Source organism: Anopheles marshallii, chromosome 2 (assembly GCF_943734725.1).
Source record: "Anopheles marshallii chromosome 2, idAnoMarsDA_429_01, whole genome shotgun sequence".
NCBI lineage: Eukaryota > Metazoa > Arthropoda > Insecta > Diptera > Culicidae > Anopheles > Anopheles marshallii.
In genome coordinates, this window is record NC_071326.1 from 1,917,239 (window position 1) to 1,931,598 (window position 14,360).

Below are 14,360 nucleotides of genomic sequence, written 5' to 3' on the forward strand. Positions count from 1 at the left end.
ATAGTTCCGACGGCAGCAGCAGCAGCCGCACGCCGGGAGATCCGTGTTCAAAACAGGGAAGTGATTCGCGCCCAAACGGCATGCATGGTGCCACCGTATAGAAGTGCGTTTATATATCGCGGTGCCTGCAGGGTGCGAAGAACCTGCCACTCCCCCTCCCCCCCACGTATGGATGCGTGTATGTGTGAAAAGTGTATGTGTGCGGTGTAATTGTGTGTATACGAGATAATAGGATCTTCCTGAGAGAGAGAGAAATAAGTAGAAGAATAGCGCAAATATCAGTTCGCGGTACACCGAAGAGTTATAGTAGCCTGTGTTCCTTGCGTGTGCTGCTCAGAAAGAAACCACAGAACCGGCTTGTCCCGGCTTACCTACATACCTAGCGCAACGGCGCACAACATTCCGGCAACAACGACGACTACTTCAACGATCTACACACATGGCACAGCCTAGGGTAAGTTGTTTGTTGGGGATGAAATTTCCTGCCTTTGGAGCAGAGTTAACGCTAGAGTTAAAACCCTGGACATATGAGGGTCTTTTAGACGATCATTCGCGATCCTCTCGAATCATCATATTAATGTCGGCACATTTGTGAATAGGATTAGGTGGTGGCACTCGCCTTGTCTGGAGTTCCTCGCGAAGAACCCGCCAGAACATGCGACAAAACGGTGTTGGATTTTTGTTTTTTTGGCCACTCTGCGGACCCGCGGCAACACCGCAAAATGGGACAGGTCAGATCCGTCCATCGCGTCGTTCGAGAATTCTCAATTTAAATGCAAATTTTCCGTACCGCCATAATCTCTTTCGGCGGAACAGGGCTCTGGGGCTCGGGCGGGATGATGTTATAAGATGTTTTTACACACATACACACTCGCGCGCAGTACACCTTTCTGCCGCCTTCTTTTCCCTTCCGAGGGCCTTAGAGATTCCAAGAACTGGCCGTCCGGCCAGGTAGTGTTTGGTGGTGTCCTTCTGCTCTTGGTAAATAAACCTCCAATATCTCTTCGGAGCGTGTGCGATGAACCAAACAGAAAGTCATCCAGAGTGTGTGAGAGTTTGTGCCAATAATAAAAACCCTGATTATCAGTGCGTGTGTGTGTGTGTGTGTGGGTATGTAAATGCCAGCGGGAGATGTTCATATTAGTTTTGGCAAGCAACAGCGCGCCACGACCCTTGATTAACTGCGGGCACTGCCAGCAGGAGTTCACCAAGGGATGGGAGGACTCCTGGCAAAAGAGCGATCCTCACTGCGATGGAGGTGATGGTGACCGAAAGGTGTACCGAAGAGAGGAATTTCGGTTGACCTCCTTCATCACCCCAGGTACAATCCCGCTGCTTGTCGGCAAAGTTCTGACTTAATCCCGCCGAAAGAAGAAAGCATCGGTGAAAGGCGAAAACAAGTAAAACAACACAAACTTGATTGGATTTTCGAAAAGCCCCTCAAAATGGCAAATACCGGGGGCGTAGAAGAGAGCTGATGGTAATTTCTTGGGACGAAGATCTACCTGAGGTGCCGAGGGACGACGGGAACACCCGAAAGGATACGCACACCAGGGATGATCTTACGGTGATCGTAAACTGGTCGAAGGTCACATTTGTACCGTTTGGTTTCGGGGTTTCGGGCACAAATGTAAAGCTTTTTCTGTGCAGCCGTTTGGTGGGCGAATGGCGAAATGACACTCACTCATAACACCATAAACAACACAAATTAAAAGTCGAACCGAGAAGAGTAAATAGCACGGGCATCCCTGAGAAAAAAAGGGAAACGTATCCAAAAATTAACTCTTTATGATGGTGATTTTCGGGTGATCGTAAACTTGTCATAAACACGCAGGACACACACATCCCGCTGTGGGCTCGCAAATCATTATGGCATGGTGAAGCTGTAGTGCGTGCACTGAAGCAAAAGCTACGTGCATGCCTTTTAAGTTTGTCTCCTGAGTTGCTGACAGAAGATATACAGAAAAAAACACCAGTGGAACGCGTTGTTGTGCGATCCTTGTGAGATGAACTCTCGAAATGGTGGTCGTGATGCGACGGATATCACATTCCCCATGAGAAGCAAAGAAATGCTCAGCGAATGTACTGTTCGTCTGCACTGAAAATCGTTGAAATCCAACCACGGCCTAATAATGATTATTTCGTGACGGCTGGATTTGGTGAAGTTTCTTTTTGCATTCACAGCAGACTTGTCCTCATGCTCGAGCGGTCCCCGCAATCAAACTCCCGCAGCAAACATGTCGTGTTGGATTGTAAAAATGATGAAACATGTAAAAAGGTTATATTTTACCAAGCGGGGTTGTGTTACGAATATCATGCGTTGGTTTCCTTCGGTCAAACTTCTCCACAATAAACAAGGCATTAGTGGCTGACAGTGAGTGAGACCTTCCGCATCCCTTTCGATCGCAGTTTAATGCAACTTTATTTGCACGCATTTTTATTGCATTGCCATCATCATCAGCATGTCGATATAAAACTGTGCTTTGCAAAACAATGATTTACCTTCGAAGAGCCTGCCATGATCGGTGCCTGATCGAAACTCTGATGTCTATTTCAATCATTCCGGTTGGTTGGCCAGTTGAGCGGGAGGGCCGCCTGGGCTTCATATTTTGTACCGCTCAATGACTTAACTACAGCTTGTGTGTATCGTTTTGCCCTAAACCGCCCTCTCCCACGTAATGTGCAACCGGCCGGAAAGCATTTTCTGTTCAAATAACTTCAATGCGCGGATTGTACGCACAGAACCGGTGATCAATTTGTGTTGTGTGTCCGATTGCCGTGCGCTGATGTTTCGCTGTGATCTCACAGATTCAATGCCGTGTCGTGTACTTTTTCCCTTGCGCTCTCTCTCTCCCTATCTCTCACTTTCTCTTGCCTGGATACGAATTAAACTCGAGAACCACCGGTTAACGGACGATGATGACGATGGCTTTTGAACGGGTAATTAAATGTCTAATAGGGAAATGCAATGCGAGCCGAGTGACACCGCGGGCCCGGGCGAAATTGAGAGATTGTCCTGCGTAACAAAAAGAAGCAAATGGAAATAAATCCCCTCACCGATCTGCCGAACGCCCACTTAAGCACACCAAACGGCGCACAGCATTTGATTGCGAACCGTGATGAATTATTATTACGTTCTATATTTAGTGAGTGTGTCCGTTACGGAGGCGAACTCCTGGCAAATCCTTTACTCTTTTCCACCATCCATCCGTGAATTATGGTAGATGTTGTTATAATCTCAAACTCCTCAACGAGATGTGTGATGTTTGAAGTTGTGTTAGCAATGGATTTCAATACAAATCCAACAATTCTCCATCGCCGTTTCTTTTGTTTTAAATTTTGCGATATTCTACGACATGAAATGTTGCGACGGGAATACGTTTTTTCCCAAAGTTTCATCTTCCCATTTGCTGCACCTTATGCGACGGCAAATATTCTTGCCCTCGGCAGTAGGCACGCACACCAAACTCATCCAAGCGACGGGATGGTTTTTCGCTGGTTGGGTAATTCTTTTCACAACCTTCTTAACTATCTCGTCTCGTTTTATGACAACATTTTCATAAAAACATAATTCCCTCCACATACACTGATAGCGGCAGCAGTTGTTGCTTCCCTATTTGCTAAAACGCTGCTGCTAGTCTTATGGGATGTGTGTTTTTTTGGTGTGGTGCCCTACTCTCGATGCTGTATTTTCCCGATTACTAGTAACCGTCAACACGTATAAACGTTCAACGCGAGAAAAACGAAGATCGTAACCCGGTATTGGCCATGTGGAAATTTGCGTTCAAATAGCTTCGTGTTCTTTTTTTCTCTTCCTCGCTAAACTCCGAAAAGATTGTGTTTGCATAGCATGCATATTTGTGAAGCGTCAATTTTCTGACGTTGACTTATGCCACGGCTTAGAGCCGGTAATGATTATTATTCGCCGCCCGTTTGCGTCTCCGTGCGGCAATTGGCAACAGATGGGCACGAATGGTTTTTTTCCGAGGGGGTGGATTTTGGTGCGTACCAGCCATCGTTGGATGTTTATTAATATTTAACTAGTTATGGATGGCAATTGTGGCCGAAATGGCCCCGTTCTGTGTCTAGAACACCTTTCGAAGTTTAAAATGTGATGAAATGCACGAAAAAAGACGGAATTCCCTGCCTGGAGCGGGAATGTTGGACGGGCAAGAGATGAGGCTGCGATTGTCGTATACATTTTAATCAACTTTAATACTGCAGCTGTGAGGCTATGCGTGGCAAAACATTGGGTTCGTTAGGAGAAGTGCAATTTTCTATCTATTTCGCATACGAAACCGCCATAAAAATGGTTATGGGACGATTTTGCGTCCCGCCCAAGCGATCGCCGTTTAAATAATGCAATTCACCGCGTAACTGTTCACTTGCCAGCCGGTTAGGACGCGTGAGATTGAATTCTTGACGGGAGTTGTAGCGCCTTTCAGCACATTGATCGTATATTTCTTTCGGGTTCCAAAGTGTTGTTGTCTTTCCAAAAGCTAGGCAGTGAAATAGTGGCAAGTAAATGATTTTACTCCGTCTTAAATCTGATTGATTAAGTGTGAAATGTGCTGCCGAAATAAAAACCCGGTCTGGCAGGCCCTTCAGGACGTGAATAATCAGTTACCATTACAATCATCGAGATCTTGTGTCGGTTTGTTTGCAATCGATGAAAAATAGTGATGTAGAGTGTGCAATCTGCCTCTGCCCGGCACTCTCCAATGCGTGATGATCCATGTTTAATGTGCTTGTGCGTGTGTGTACTCATGTGTGTGTGTGTGTGTGTGTGTGTCTGTGTATATAGAGATTAGCAGTCGAAAGTGATATTATTCAAACCGAAGTTTATTATAAATCATTACACCGCGAAGGTGATGCCAGAAATCCATCGGCAACCCAGAGAGGCGCATCCTAAAAATTAAAACGTTTCTAACATTTTTGTTTACGCAAACATTGGTACACCTCACGAAAGAATGCTCATTTCACTGTTGGTTTTCGGGGGGCCGGTTGTACCAAACACCACAAACAAATTTTATGAAATACAGCTCCGTAACGCGAGTACGACGGAGGCGAGTACCCTGTTTTTCGCTCGCACTCTGTCGAAAACATCAATCGGGATCGGAAAACGTGCAAGTTCTGGGTTTTGGAAAAACCAGACCACCACCAACACTCATTCGGTGCCATTAAAAGAAGTAATACCTATTTTTTTCCGACCGATTCCCTGCCCTTCAGGACTGGATCGGGACTTTATCGACACCAGAGGAAGGTGTGTTTAGTTTTTCTCCAAAGAAAACTCGTCTTGCGCTAGCTGCAATCCCGCCGGACAGCAGCGGCAGTTGAGGCCGTGGCGGTATTTTATTTTTGACTAACGATCGGGTGCGGGAGGAAAAGAAAACCCCCATACATATTGCGTGAGGGCCACTTCGGAACCTACTTACGACAAACAGCGGCAGCAGCGGCAGAAGAAGAACCTGTGGTTCTCACCTGCCGAAGGGTACCCCTGTGCTCGGTATGATTATTACGCGCGTGATCGATTGTATACAATCCTTGACGAGATAAACATCATGAATATATAAATTATTATTTGTTTAATCTCCCCGACTCCGGGCCTATCACTTCCACCGCCGGAGGCTGCATTTGAAAGACGCTTTGGTCGTCCCACCACGGTCGTCCCACTTTATCCGTGTCGATCCGTGACGAGTGGGAAGATTAGTGCGGGAAAAAAGGTGAAAACACCCATTTGGGGAAAGGTTTTTCCGTGTTAGAAAATAAATTCCACTGGGAACCATTTTGCTTCCTATCCGCCGGTGTTAGTGGGGATAAAAATAGCCCGGTCGCCCATTCCCGGCGATCGATCGCAATATGGCACTCGGGGAAACTCGGGGTAGCGTTAATCATCGACCGATCGCCGTCGTCGTGGCGGGAAAAGGCCAAAAGATGGATATTTGTTGCATTGCATCACTCGTGGTGCCACCGTGCCAACACGCTGCCACACAAAAACAGTCTCTCAAACACCGCCGCATTTCGTCCGGCGCGGAGAAGAAGATCGTACCAGATCCCTCCGAATGCCCTCCCTCCCTCCCTCGAATGCGAATGGTCCCTCCTGCACGGACAGCACAGTTGAAGATCGAAAACTCGGAGGCCCTGAAATTCAATTACTGCCTTCCGCCTCGTTTGCACGAGGAATCATTTTTCCCTCATCGCGCATCGCGCCACGTATCTCGGTGGAGCGATAATTCAAATGTTGCGGTTCGTCCACATCCACACGGTGGGAGGTGATCGGTGTCGAAGTACGGCAACACAACGGCTGTCGATGCTAAATAAATGCCGCCGTTTGTAATGGGGCCCGCACTTGGTGTACCGGCCTGCGCGAAAGACCTTCTTAATCCGGAGCACATTTCTCATCGTCATCGTCATCATCGGTCGCTTTTCCGTCCGTTTGCCGACGGTCCCGGGTGTTGTGGCGGATGATGCGGTGCGATACGGCCGAAATCCAGCCCTGCTCAACCCGATCCGAGAATCGTGCATTCTCTGGAGCACGCTTTGGCAAATGGTTCCACCCTCGGCACCGCAGCACCTTGTGTCTGTGGACTACACGGAACGGAACGCGGGTGCCATGGGATCTCCGTAACGCTCGGATGCCATGTCGATGACGATGGTGATGATTTGTCTGTCGTTTTTTGTTTGCTCTGTCTCTTGCTCATGCACGGGCGCGGATGGTGATCGCACACTCGCGCGATCGCGCCTCGCATGGGTGCCGGCTGGAAATGGTTCGAAAACCATTCCGACACGGCGGCATTCCGACGCATCTGATGCAGACAAGTGTCGAAAGGCTGTTTCGCGAATGTGCAAAACCCACCAAACCACAGGACCGTTGACGGAAATGGTCAAACACGAGCATATTAACCGATCTGCAAAGGGTGTTGTTTTGCTAATCTGTTCTAAGGAAAAAATGATTCCATTTGAAGGCTTGTAAAATCCATTCATCGGCGAGAGCAACACCGCTTTCGTACAAACCAATCTTGGATGCTTAGTGAAAGCTAGTGGAACACAGCGTCGAAATGTAAAGAATTGCATCCTAAAGAAAATAAAAGGAACAAAACCAATCCTAGCATAAGAACATCCAATTCGTGAACGACGACGACGACGGGGCTGAGAAGTAAAGAAACGAAAAGCGAAACTTACGAACAAAACACGATACACACAACAAAATACGTATAATTATGCGGTATAAAATGACAGTCGTAAAAGTTTATCGTTATTTGATGGTTGAAAAAGGGCGTTGATCGGAATGACAGGGTGTGATTCTAGCGCTTAAAAGTTCATTTCATTTGCCTCGGAGCGGAGGTTTTGTGTGAAGATGAAGCGCAACAACAAAAAACACATGCCGGGGTATCTCTTTCTATCCTCGGCCAGGATGCAGTTACGAGGACGAAGCGAGCAATAAAATTATGAGCTCAGGAACGAAGAGCCGACGAGATGCTCGGTCCGCTAAGAGGTCTAGGAAACGGACTGGGAAAATTAAATAATATGCAGTTAGGAAATTATTATATTACTGTGAATGATCTTTCATTTCTGTTGCTGCTTTGAGCTGGTCTTCGTGAGGCTGTGGCGCGTTTGAAACATTCGCAGGCGAAAGCTGCACGAACCGCGATGCCGTTTGTCGTTTTTTAAGCTGGCAGGTCCAGGTTTGAGGCAATTGCAATAAAATTCCTTCCAAGGTCGTCTCACTGTCTAGTGGCTGTAGCTCAAATTTGGTAGCCCAAACCGCGTTAGTTCCTGAAAGCGTTAGGAATGATTTGTGGCTGGCTGGAAGATCGATTGTGTGACAGTAATTTTACGTCGTTAGTGTCATATTTCTAATAACGCTAAAACCAATCGATATCGCACTTCAATTATCTCTCGTCCTTTGGCTTACATTGTCAACTATCGAGCCAACAGATCTTTTCGCACTCCCTGCTGCAACCACCAACTTTATCGGATGATTTGCACTTGTAATGTCCCTCATACATTCGGCGAATAGTTGAGAAGGAACACTGGGAAGGGTGGCGAATAGATTCAATCGAAACGTTTTGCACTGCCCTAGTAGCAGGTTCGGATTCCCGCGAGCACCCATGCAAAGGTCAACCCCCGGGTCTGGCAACCAAAACAAGAACCAGCGCCAGATCGCCTATCGCCAGCGGAATCGCGTACGGCGCGTAATGAATGCCCCGGTACCCCGGCGGGACACCACGCCACTAAAAATGGCTAGCGTTCACACGAACGCGCAGCAGGTTTTTGGTTAGCGATCGTTAAATCGCTGCCGCAGACCGTCTGTTACCATCCGGGGGTACCCCCATGGTGTCCCAGATGCAGATAGGGATGCCGGCGTGCAGGCGCAAAGGGTCACAGGAACAGGAAATAAATCTAGTGCCGACGACTGCAACAGTACCCCGGCCGGTATGACGTTCGGTATTCGGGAGAGTGTCGTTTTGTTCGGCCCCCTTTTTCGGATCGATCGAAATACCTCCCACGAGCGCGCCGGGTCAGCGAGTTAAAAAGGCTTCCCGACGGTGCTACGGCCTGCTACAACCGGTATGACATAATGCGGTAAAGCTAATATCTGTAAGCACACAGCCCCGGGCCCGGCCGTAATGTGTTGTCGAAACAAAAGCGGGTCACTCGAGCACACGGGGAACTAGGTGACAAAACATGTGCACCAACGCGGCAAACGATTCGGGACGTTCGGGAAGCGGGTTGTGATAATAGATCACGTAACATTGTAGCATCCGTCAGCCATAGCTGCGGACTGTCGGAATGGAGGCAAATGGTTCTCATATGCGGAGTCAGAGAAAAAAGTAATCACTATGGGCACCAAGCACCAGCTAACAAAAAGTGAAACACACGGGAAAAAAATGCACATAAAACAGGAATCTTTGTGTCCCGCGAAGATTTGGACGACGAGCCTTTCGTACCTGTGTGTCGCTCTGTGTTGTTTTGGTTGATGTTTCTTGTCGGATTTCTTCACCCTCGAAGCTCCAAACCGTGCCCTCTCCGTCCCAACACCACACAACACAGTGTGTCATAAAGAGGAATGCTTCGTTTCGTTACGCCGTTAGACGGAATGGCCTGGCGTGAAATGATTTTTGGGCACATTAAATCCTCCCAAAATCTGGGAGGCACGGTACGGACCGGTGCCCTTGCACCATCGGGGACCGTGGTCTCAGAGTTGTCGGCAACGAAGATGATGACTATAATATTTTATATCTCTCTTGCCTCAGTCGCGCTGTTCGTCCGAACCCGTGGCCGAATGCTTGATTTTTGACAATCCCCTTAATGACGTTCCCCGATGTTCCGAGCGGGGAAGTGATGTTTTTCGTCCCGACGGCGGTAAAGTCTTTTCGAGGGTGACTATTTTCTCGCGACCAGTGTAAAACTCATCCCGCACAGACAGAGCACCGGTCCGGGGCCCACCCAGTTCTAGAATGTGTATGGTTTTTATGGTTCTAATTCCCTTTAAGAATGATTTTTTTTCTTTGGGTGTTGTTGCGGGTTGTTCTTAGAATTGTATAGATATTTTTTGTGAGCGTTTATTCGTGTCCGCAAAGGTGTCGGAATGTATGTCAACGACCAAACGTGCCCATGTGATATATACCGCCGGAGTCGCTGACATACACCTGAGGAAAGGATGACGGGCGATGAGATTGTTGTTGATGGTGCTGCTGCTGCCGCCGATGATGATGATGATGTTGCTTTACCGAACCGATCCTTCGGCGGTCACTTTCGTGGAACGGTGGGAGGGTGAGTTTGTGTCCCCGACCCGATGATGGCAAAAGCCGTTCAATTCCGCGGAAGAACACTTCGCAGAGAAGGACCACTTTTGACGTTCCGATGACGTTTGTGACACTTGAAAACGGTGTCGGTGTTGATGAGCATGAGTGCGTACTTCGAACCAGCATCCGCCAGGGGTGATGCGATGCGAGACCCCTAAAAAGCCGTGCCCGAGCAACCGAAACCAGCATGCACGGCACACTGGCACTGCCGGGTCTGGTCAGCCTGCGTTGCGTTCGTTCGTTCACATCAATTGACGACAATTCTGCTGGCACACAGACCACAGTGTTTGGCGGCAGGAAAACGATGCACGCGCTAACGATGGCTCTCCATTTCAATTGATCACAATTTTCAAACAACCGGCCACCGCTACCACCATGCCAAAACCCCACGAGTTTGGCAGAGCGTTTGCCGTAACGAGCAGAACCAGAATCTGCTGTCCACCTCTGACGGAGCCCCGGAGTCAGGAGCGTTTAGTACGCTGTGCGGCTGAAACGGCTTCCGTTTTTTCATGTTGCCTATCATATTCAATTTTGAGCACTTTCCAAAATCTCGGCAGCCGCTAATGGTGAGATGCCGTGGGCAGGCTATCGGTCAACACCCCGGGGCCGGATACAGTGTCGTGGCTGGTGATTCGATGCAAAGTTTAATAGCAGAAGTAATCAGAACACCGCGAGATAAAATACTATTGGACGGATATATATTCTTCCATCTTACGGTGCCCTTACCGGTCGTGAACTCGTGCAGTACATGCATGAGCGACCTGATAAGACGATGATGATCAAAACGCACCAATCGAGTTGTTTGGGAGAGATTCGAACGCTGTTAAATAAATCAAACAAACCTAACATCGTATCTCGCGAATCGGCCGGTCGAGTGATATCAGATTTGTTGAATTATTTTATCCACGCTGCTGGTTGCTCCACTCCATTTGCCGCTGCCTGTCCTTTCGCGCAACCCACACGCTACGCTGGTCATTGCTAGGGCTTCCTGTGTTTCAAAATAAGCCCCACAACTGAAACGACGACATCGCTCAGGTGACAAGCAGAGGTGTTAGAATTGCTTGCTGATAACAACCGTACCGAGTTGGCACGGTTGGCCGATGATCGTGTACGCTAGACAAACTGGCTGTACCGAAATACTGGAGCTCCCCACGCTCCTGTTCCAGCAATCGCCAGTACAGTAGGTGCGATATGAAATCGTGTCTTGTGTTTGCGAAAGTTATCATTTCCAGGTCCCAGGCCTGTTCTAATCTCTCCCGGCTCTGTTTTTTTTTGTTTTTTTTGTTTGGTGAAGTTGACGCTGTTGTTGGCGGAAAAGAACCCTATCGAAAACCGTGTACCGTTGAGTCGAGCTACCACCGTCGATGAATGGAACTGATACGGCCAAAACCAACACTTTCGGGGCGCACCTTCCTCCGCCGGCTCCTCAGAAAACAAGGGGAAAGTTCCAACATTTTTATCAGCGATACGGCAGCGCTCAACTTGTTCGACTAATCGACTTTCGAGAAGGGCCCCAAACAGCTTTGAGGCTATTGAGAAATTTCGTTTTCCTGTTCAGAATCGATACACGGAGTGCGGCAAGAACGGCGAACGGGGGACCATCTAGATACAGGATAGGAGAGGCAATAGGAGACGGTACTCATTTGTTCGACGGGGCGAACGAGTTATCACAGTGATGATTCGCGTTGTTACAGAACAACATTCCAATTTGGCAAAACTTTTCGCCCAAAATCCGTTCTTCCATCTCTCCCATCTGGCGCGCTATGTGACGGAGATTGGGACCCGATTTGCGGGATCTCGGGAATTCTGGAAGATAAGTCTTGTTTCCGGTGGCGTTAGGGGCTTTGCAGGTTTCTCAACCGACTCCAGAATTCCTGAACCCTCCCCCGTGCCGATCGCTAGTGTAAGGTTGTGTTTGGTTTAATTCCCTGCAAAAGCTTATTAACGATGTTTGCGGGAGCGATGCGTGGGGTTGATACGGCGATACAAAAATTCATCCGAGCGAGCGCACGATTTGCCACTGCCACTTCAGCTTCAAACTGCTGTCAGTTCCAGCAGTTTTGCTGTCGTCTGGTGCGTTTTGCGCTCTAGCGACACAGCGAAACCGAGGGAGCCTATTTGCTGCTGTTGCTTTATTAGTTTTACGTCGAGTTGCCGTCTGAAGGCTCCTCACGGCGTTCGGCAACGGCGGGTTGCTGCCTGCGTATGGCATGTAAGTAATGAATTTCAAAATGGCCGGCACAGCGCGTACACCACACGGCCAAGGGGATAGAATTGATTGATGATCCTTTTTGGCTCCGGGAGCGCGCACGTTCCCTTCATTCCAGGACCTCCAGCAACGGCTTCCCTATCCTGGTGTGTGTGTGTGTGCGTTTTTTGTTCCATTTGTTGTTTGTCGTTCATTTTCCGTTTTCCCTTCGGTTGTCGGCTCTCTGTTACCAAGTTTGTTATCTTCCCTGGCTTTACATTATTATTCCCTTCGATTCGATCCATTTAACAAAACTAGGGACGACACTGTACAGCACGGCACGCATACGCATGCGTTCCGTTTTCGAGCGAATAGTCGGTCTGGGTTTTGTGCTCTGGTCGTGCAGGACTCGAGCAACACTACACCAGTAGAACGTGCGTTCCTTGTACCTTTACCTAGGACCAAATCCACCCTGTTGTTGGCGATTTCATTCACCGTACACAATTCCTCCACGGTGGCAAAACTCCAAACTGACCAATGCGACCGTGCGGCGTACACAAAAGGGTGTATGTTAATTTTGAGGCCCACTAGCAGAAGGGCCCTATTTCCTATCCGGCATCTCACCACGAATTGTGTTTCAACTTCGCTGCCACTTCGTGCGTCCTGGCCGGCTTTAAAGCCGGCCACATTGATTCGGAGTGTCGCATAAGGCCCACGTTCGGTGCTGTGCTGCTTGGTTGGCACTGCATTGCACAACGCAATGAGTGTGCACTTTCAGTTTCCCAACAGCTGAGTCAGTTCCGCTCGAGGGAACGCAGGACAAAACACAGCAGGGTTCGAACCGAGCGACGGAGATGAGTTGACAAATTTTATAGTCCGTACCATCACTGACGTGTCTACCCACGAATGTCCTGAATGTCTTTAAAAGCAGCATTAAAGAGTCCCCAGGATAGCGTGCATTGCGTGAAGGTTTCTCCGGGTCATGTTGCTGTGTTGTCCTATCCGTTCCTTGATTGAAATGGGATTTTTTGTGCCAAGTCATTCACGATCACGCATTCGTTTGTGTGAGAGCCCGGCGAGGGCGTAGACGGTAAGAACGCAACATTTGGCGCAATGAGACATCGAAATGCCAGAACCCTTCCCGTGCGTTGAGTCTCGCATAATGTTGTGAACGCATATCTGTAAGAATGCAATTTTATCAACCAACTCCATCTCATATTGATCGCTTGTTACGATCGAACAGTCGTGGGTAGCTCGTACAAAACGACGCACCATGCGTTCGACTATATTGTGCACAGTCTTATGTATAGAGCACTGATCGATAACATCCAACCGTTCAAGGCATGGCGTGTGACTAACACATTCTAGCGAGCATTTTTTTTTTCTAGTTGCCCCCTTTTACACCCTATCGATTAACCCTCGGTGGAACTGGGCGACCCCCACACACATACACACACACACACACACACACGTACCGTTGCAAGGGGTGGGAGTGAAGTAATTTACTAGTGCTGAATGGTGAGGTACGTACGCCATCAATGAACGGTCGATGAATATTTAATGTTGCGTGAATTATGCCTATTGGAAAGTCGTTGATTGTAATTTAGGCATAAATGTTTAAAAAATGTACAATTATTACCTTCTTTCCCGGGCTGGACCTTGATGGAAATGTGTGTAGAAAAATGTATCGGGAGAAGAGGGTCGAAACCCGCACAGGGAGGTTCATCCGTCGGTATCCCGATATGTCAAATTTCTTCACCCTACTACGACGGAGTTGGACGTACGCCATGTACGCGGAAATGCAGGGAACTCCTGTCAATGTGACGTGACACGCACGCTGGCGAAACTCTTGCAGAAATTCTTGGGTCGCTGAAAGGCAGTGGTAATTCTGCGAATTACCCAGAGGTCCGACCCCAAAAGCGATCGGGTCGAAACGATTCGAAAAGGGGCATAACCCCCCGGTTGGCCACCATTATGCAGGGGGTGGTTTGGGTGGTCCGTGGGTATAATTATTTCCTATCATTTTTGTGCAGGATTTGGCTGGACATTAATGCCCAAGTTCCGTCCGCTAGCGGGAAATGGTCCGCAACGGTGCGGTGAGTACTTTACGATGTTTTGCCGATATTTTATTTATTACTTGTCATCGCGCGCTAGCGTTCGGGTGCATCGGACAGGTGGACAGCGGGGTCTCAATATTTTATGGCACATTAATATAAAATTATTTCACGTACACTCCACGCGTGGTTTTATGTGCGATGCGGGAAAATGTGACTTTTGTCTGGCCCGTGCTTAGAATTGCTGCCACCTGTTCTTCCAACCTTGTGACCCACCGTAGAAGGGTCGTCTGGGAAATTACACGCCGT

At 48.4% G+C, this 14,360-nt stretch overlaps 1 protein-coding gene across 1 annotated transcript in view; it reads left to right on the plus strand.

Moving 5' to 3' along the window:
- The first annotated feature begins 372 nt into the window (after positions 1–372).
- Positions 373–14,360, plus strand: part of LOC128707190 (homeobox protein homothorax) — a 159,487-nt gene continuing 145,499 nt past the window's right edge. Inside the window, exon 1 of the mRNA XM_053802139.1 lies at positions 373–454. Coding sequence (XP_053658114.1) covers positions 440–454 — 15 coding nt within the window. The 5' untranslated portion in view covers positions 373–439. The remainder of the gene's footprint in view (positions 455–14,360) is intronic.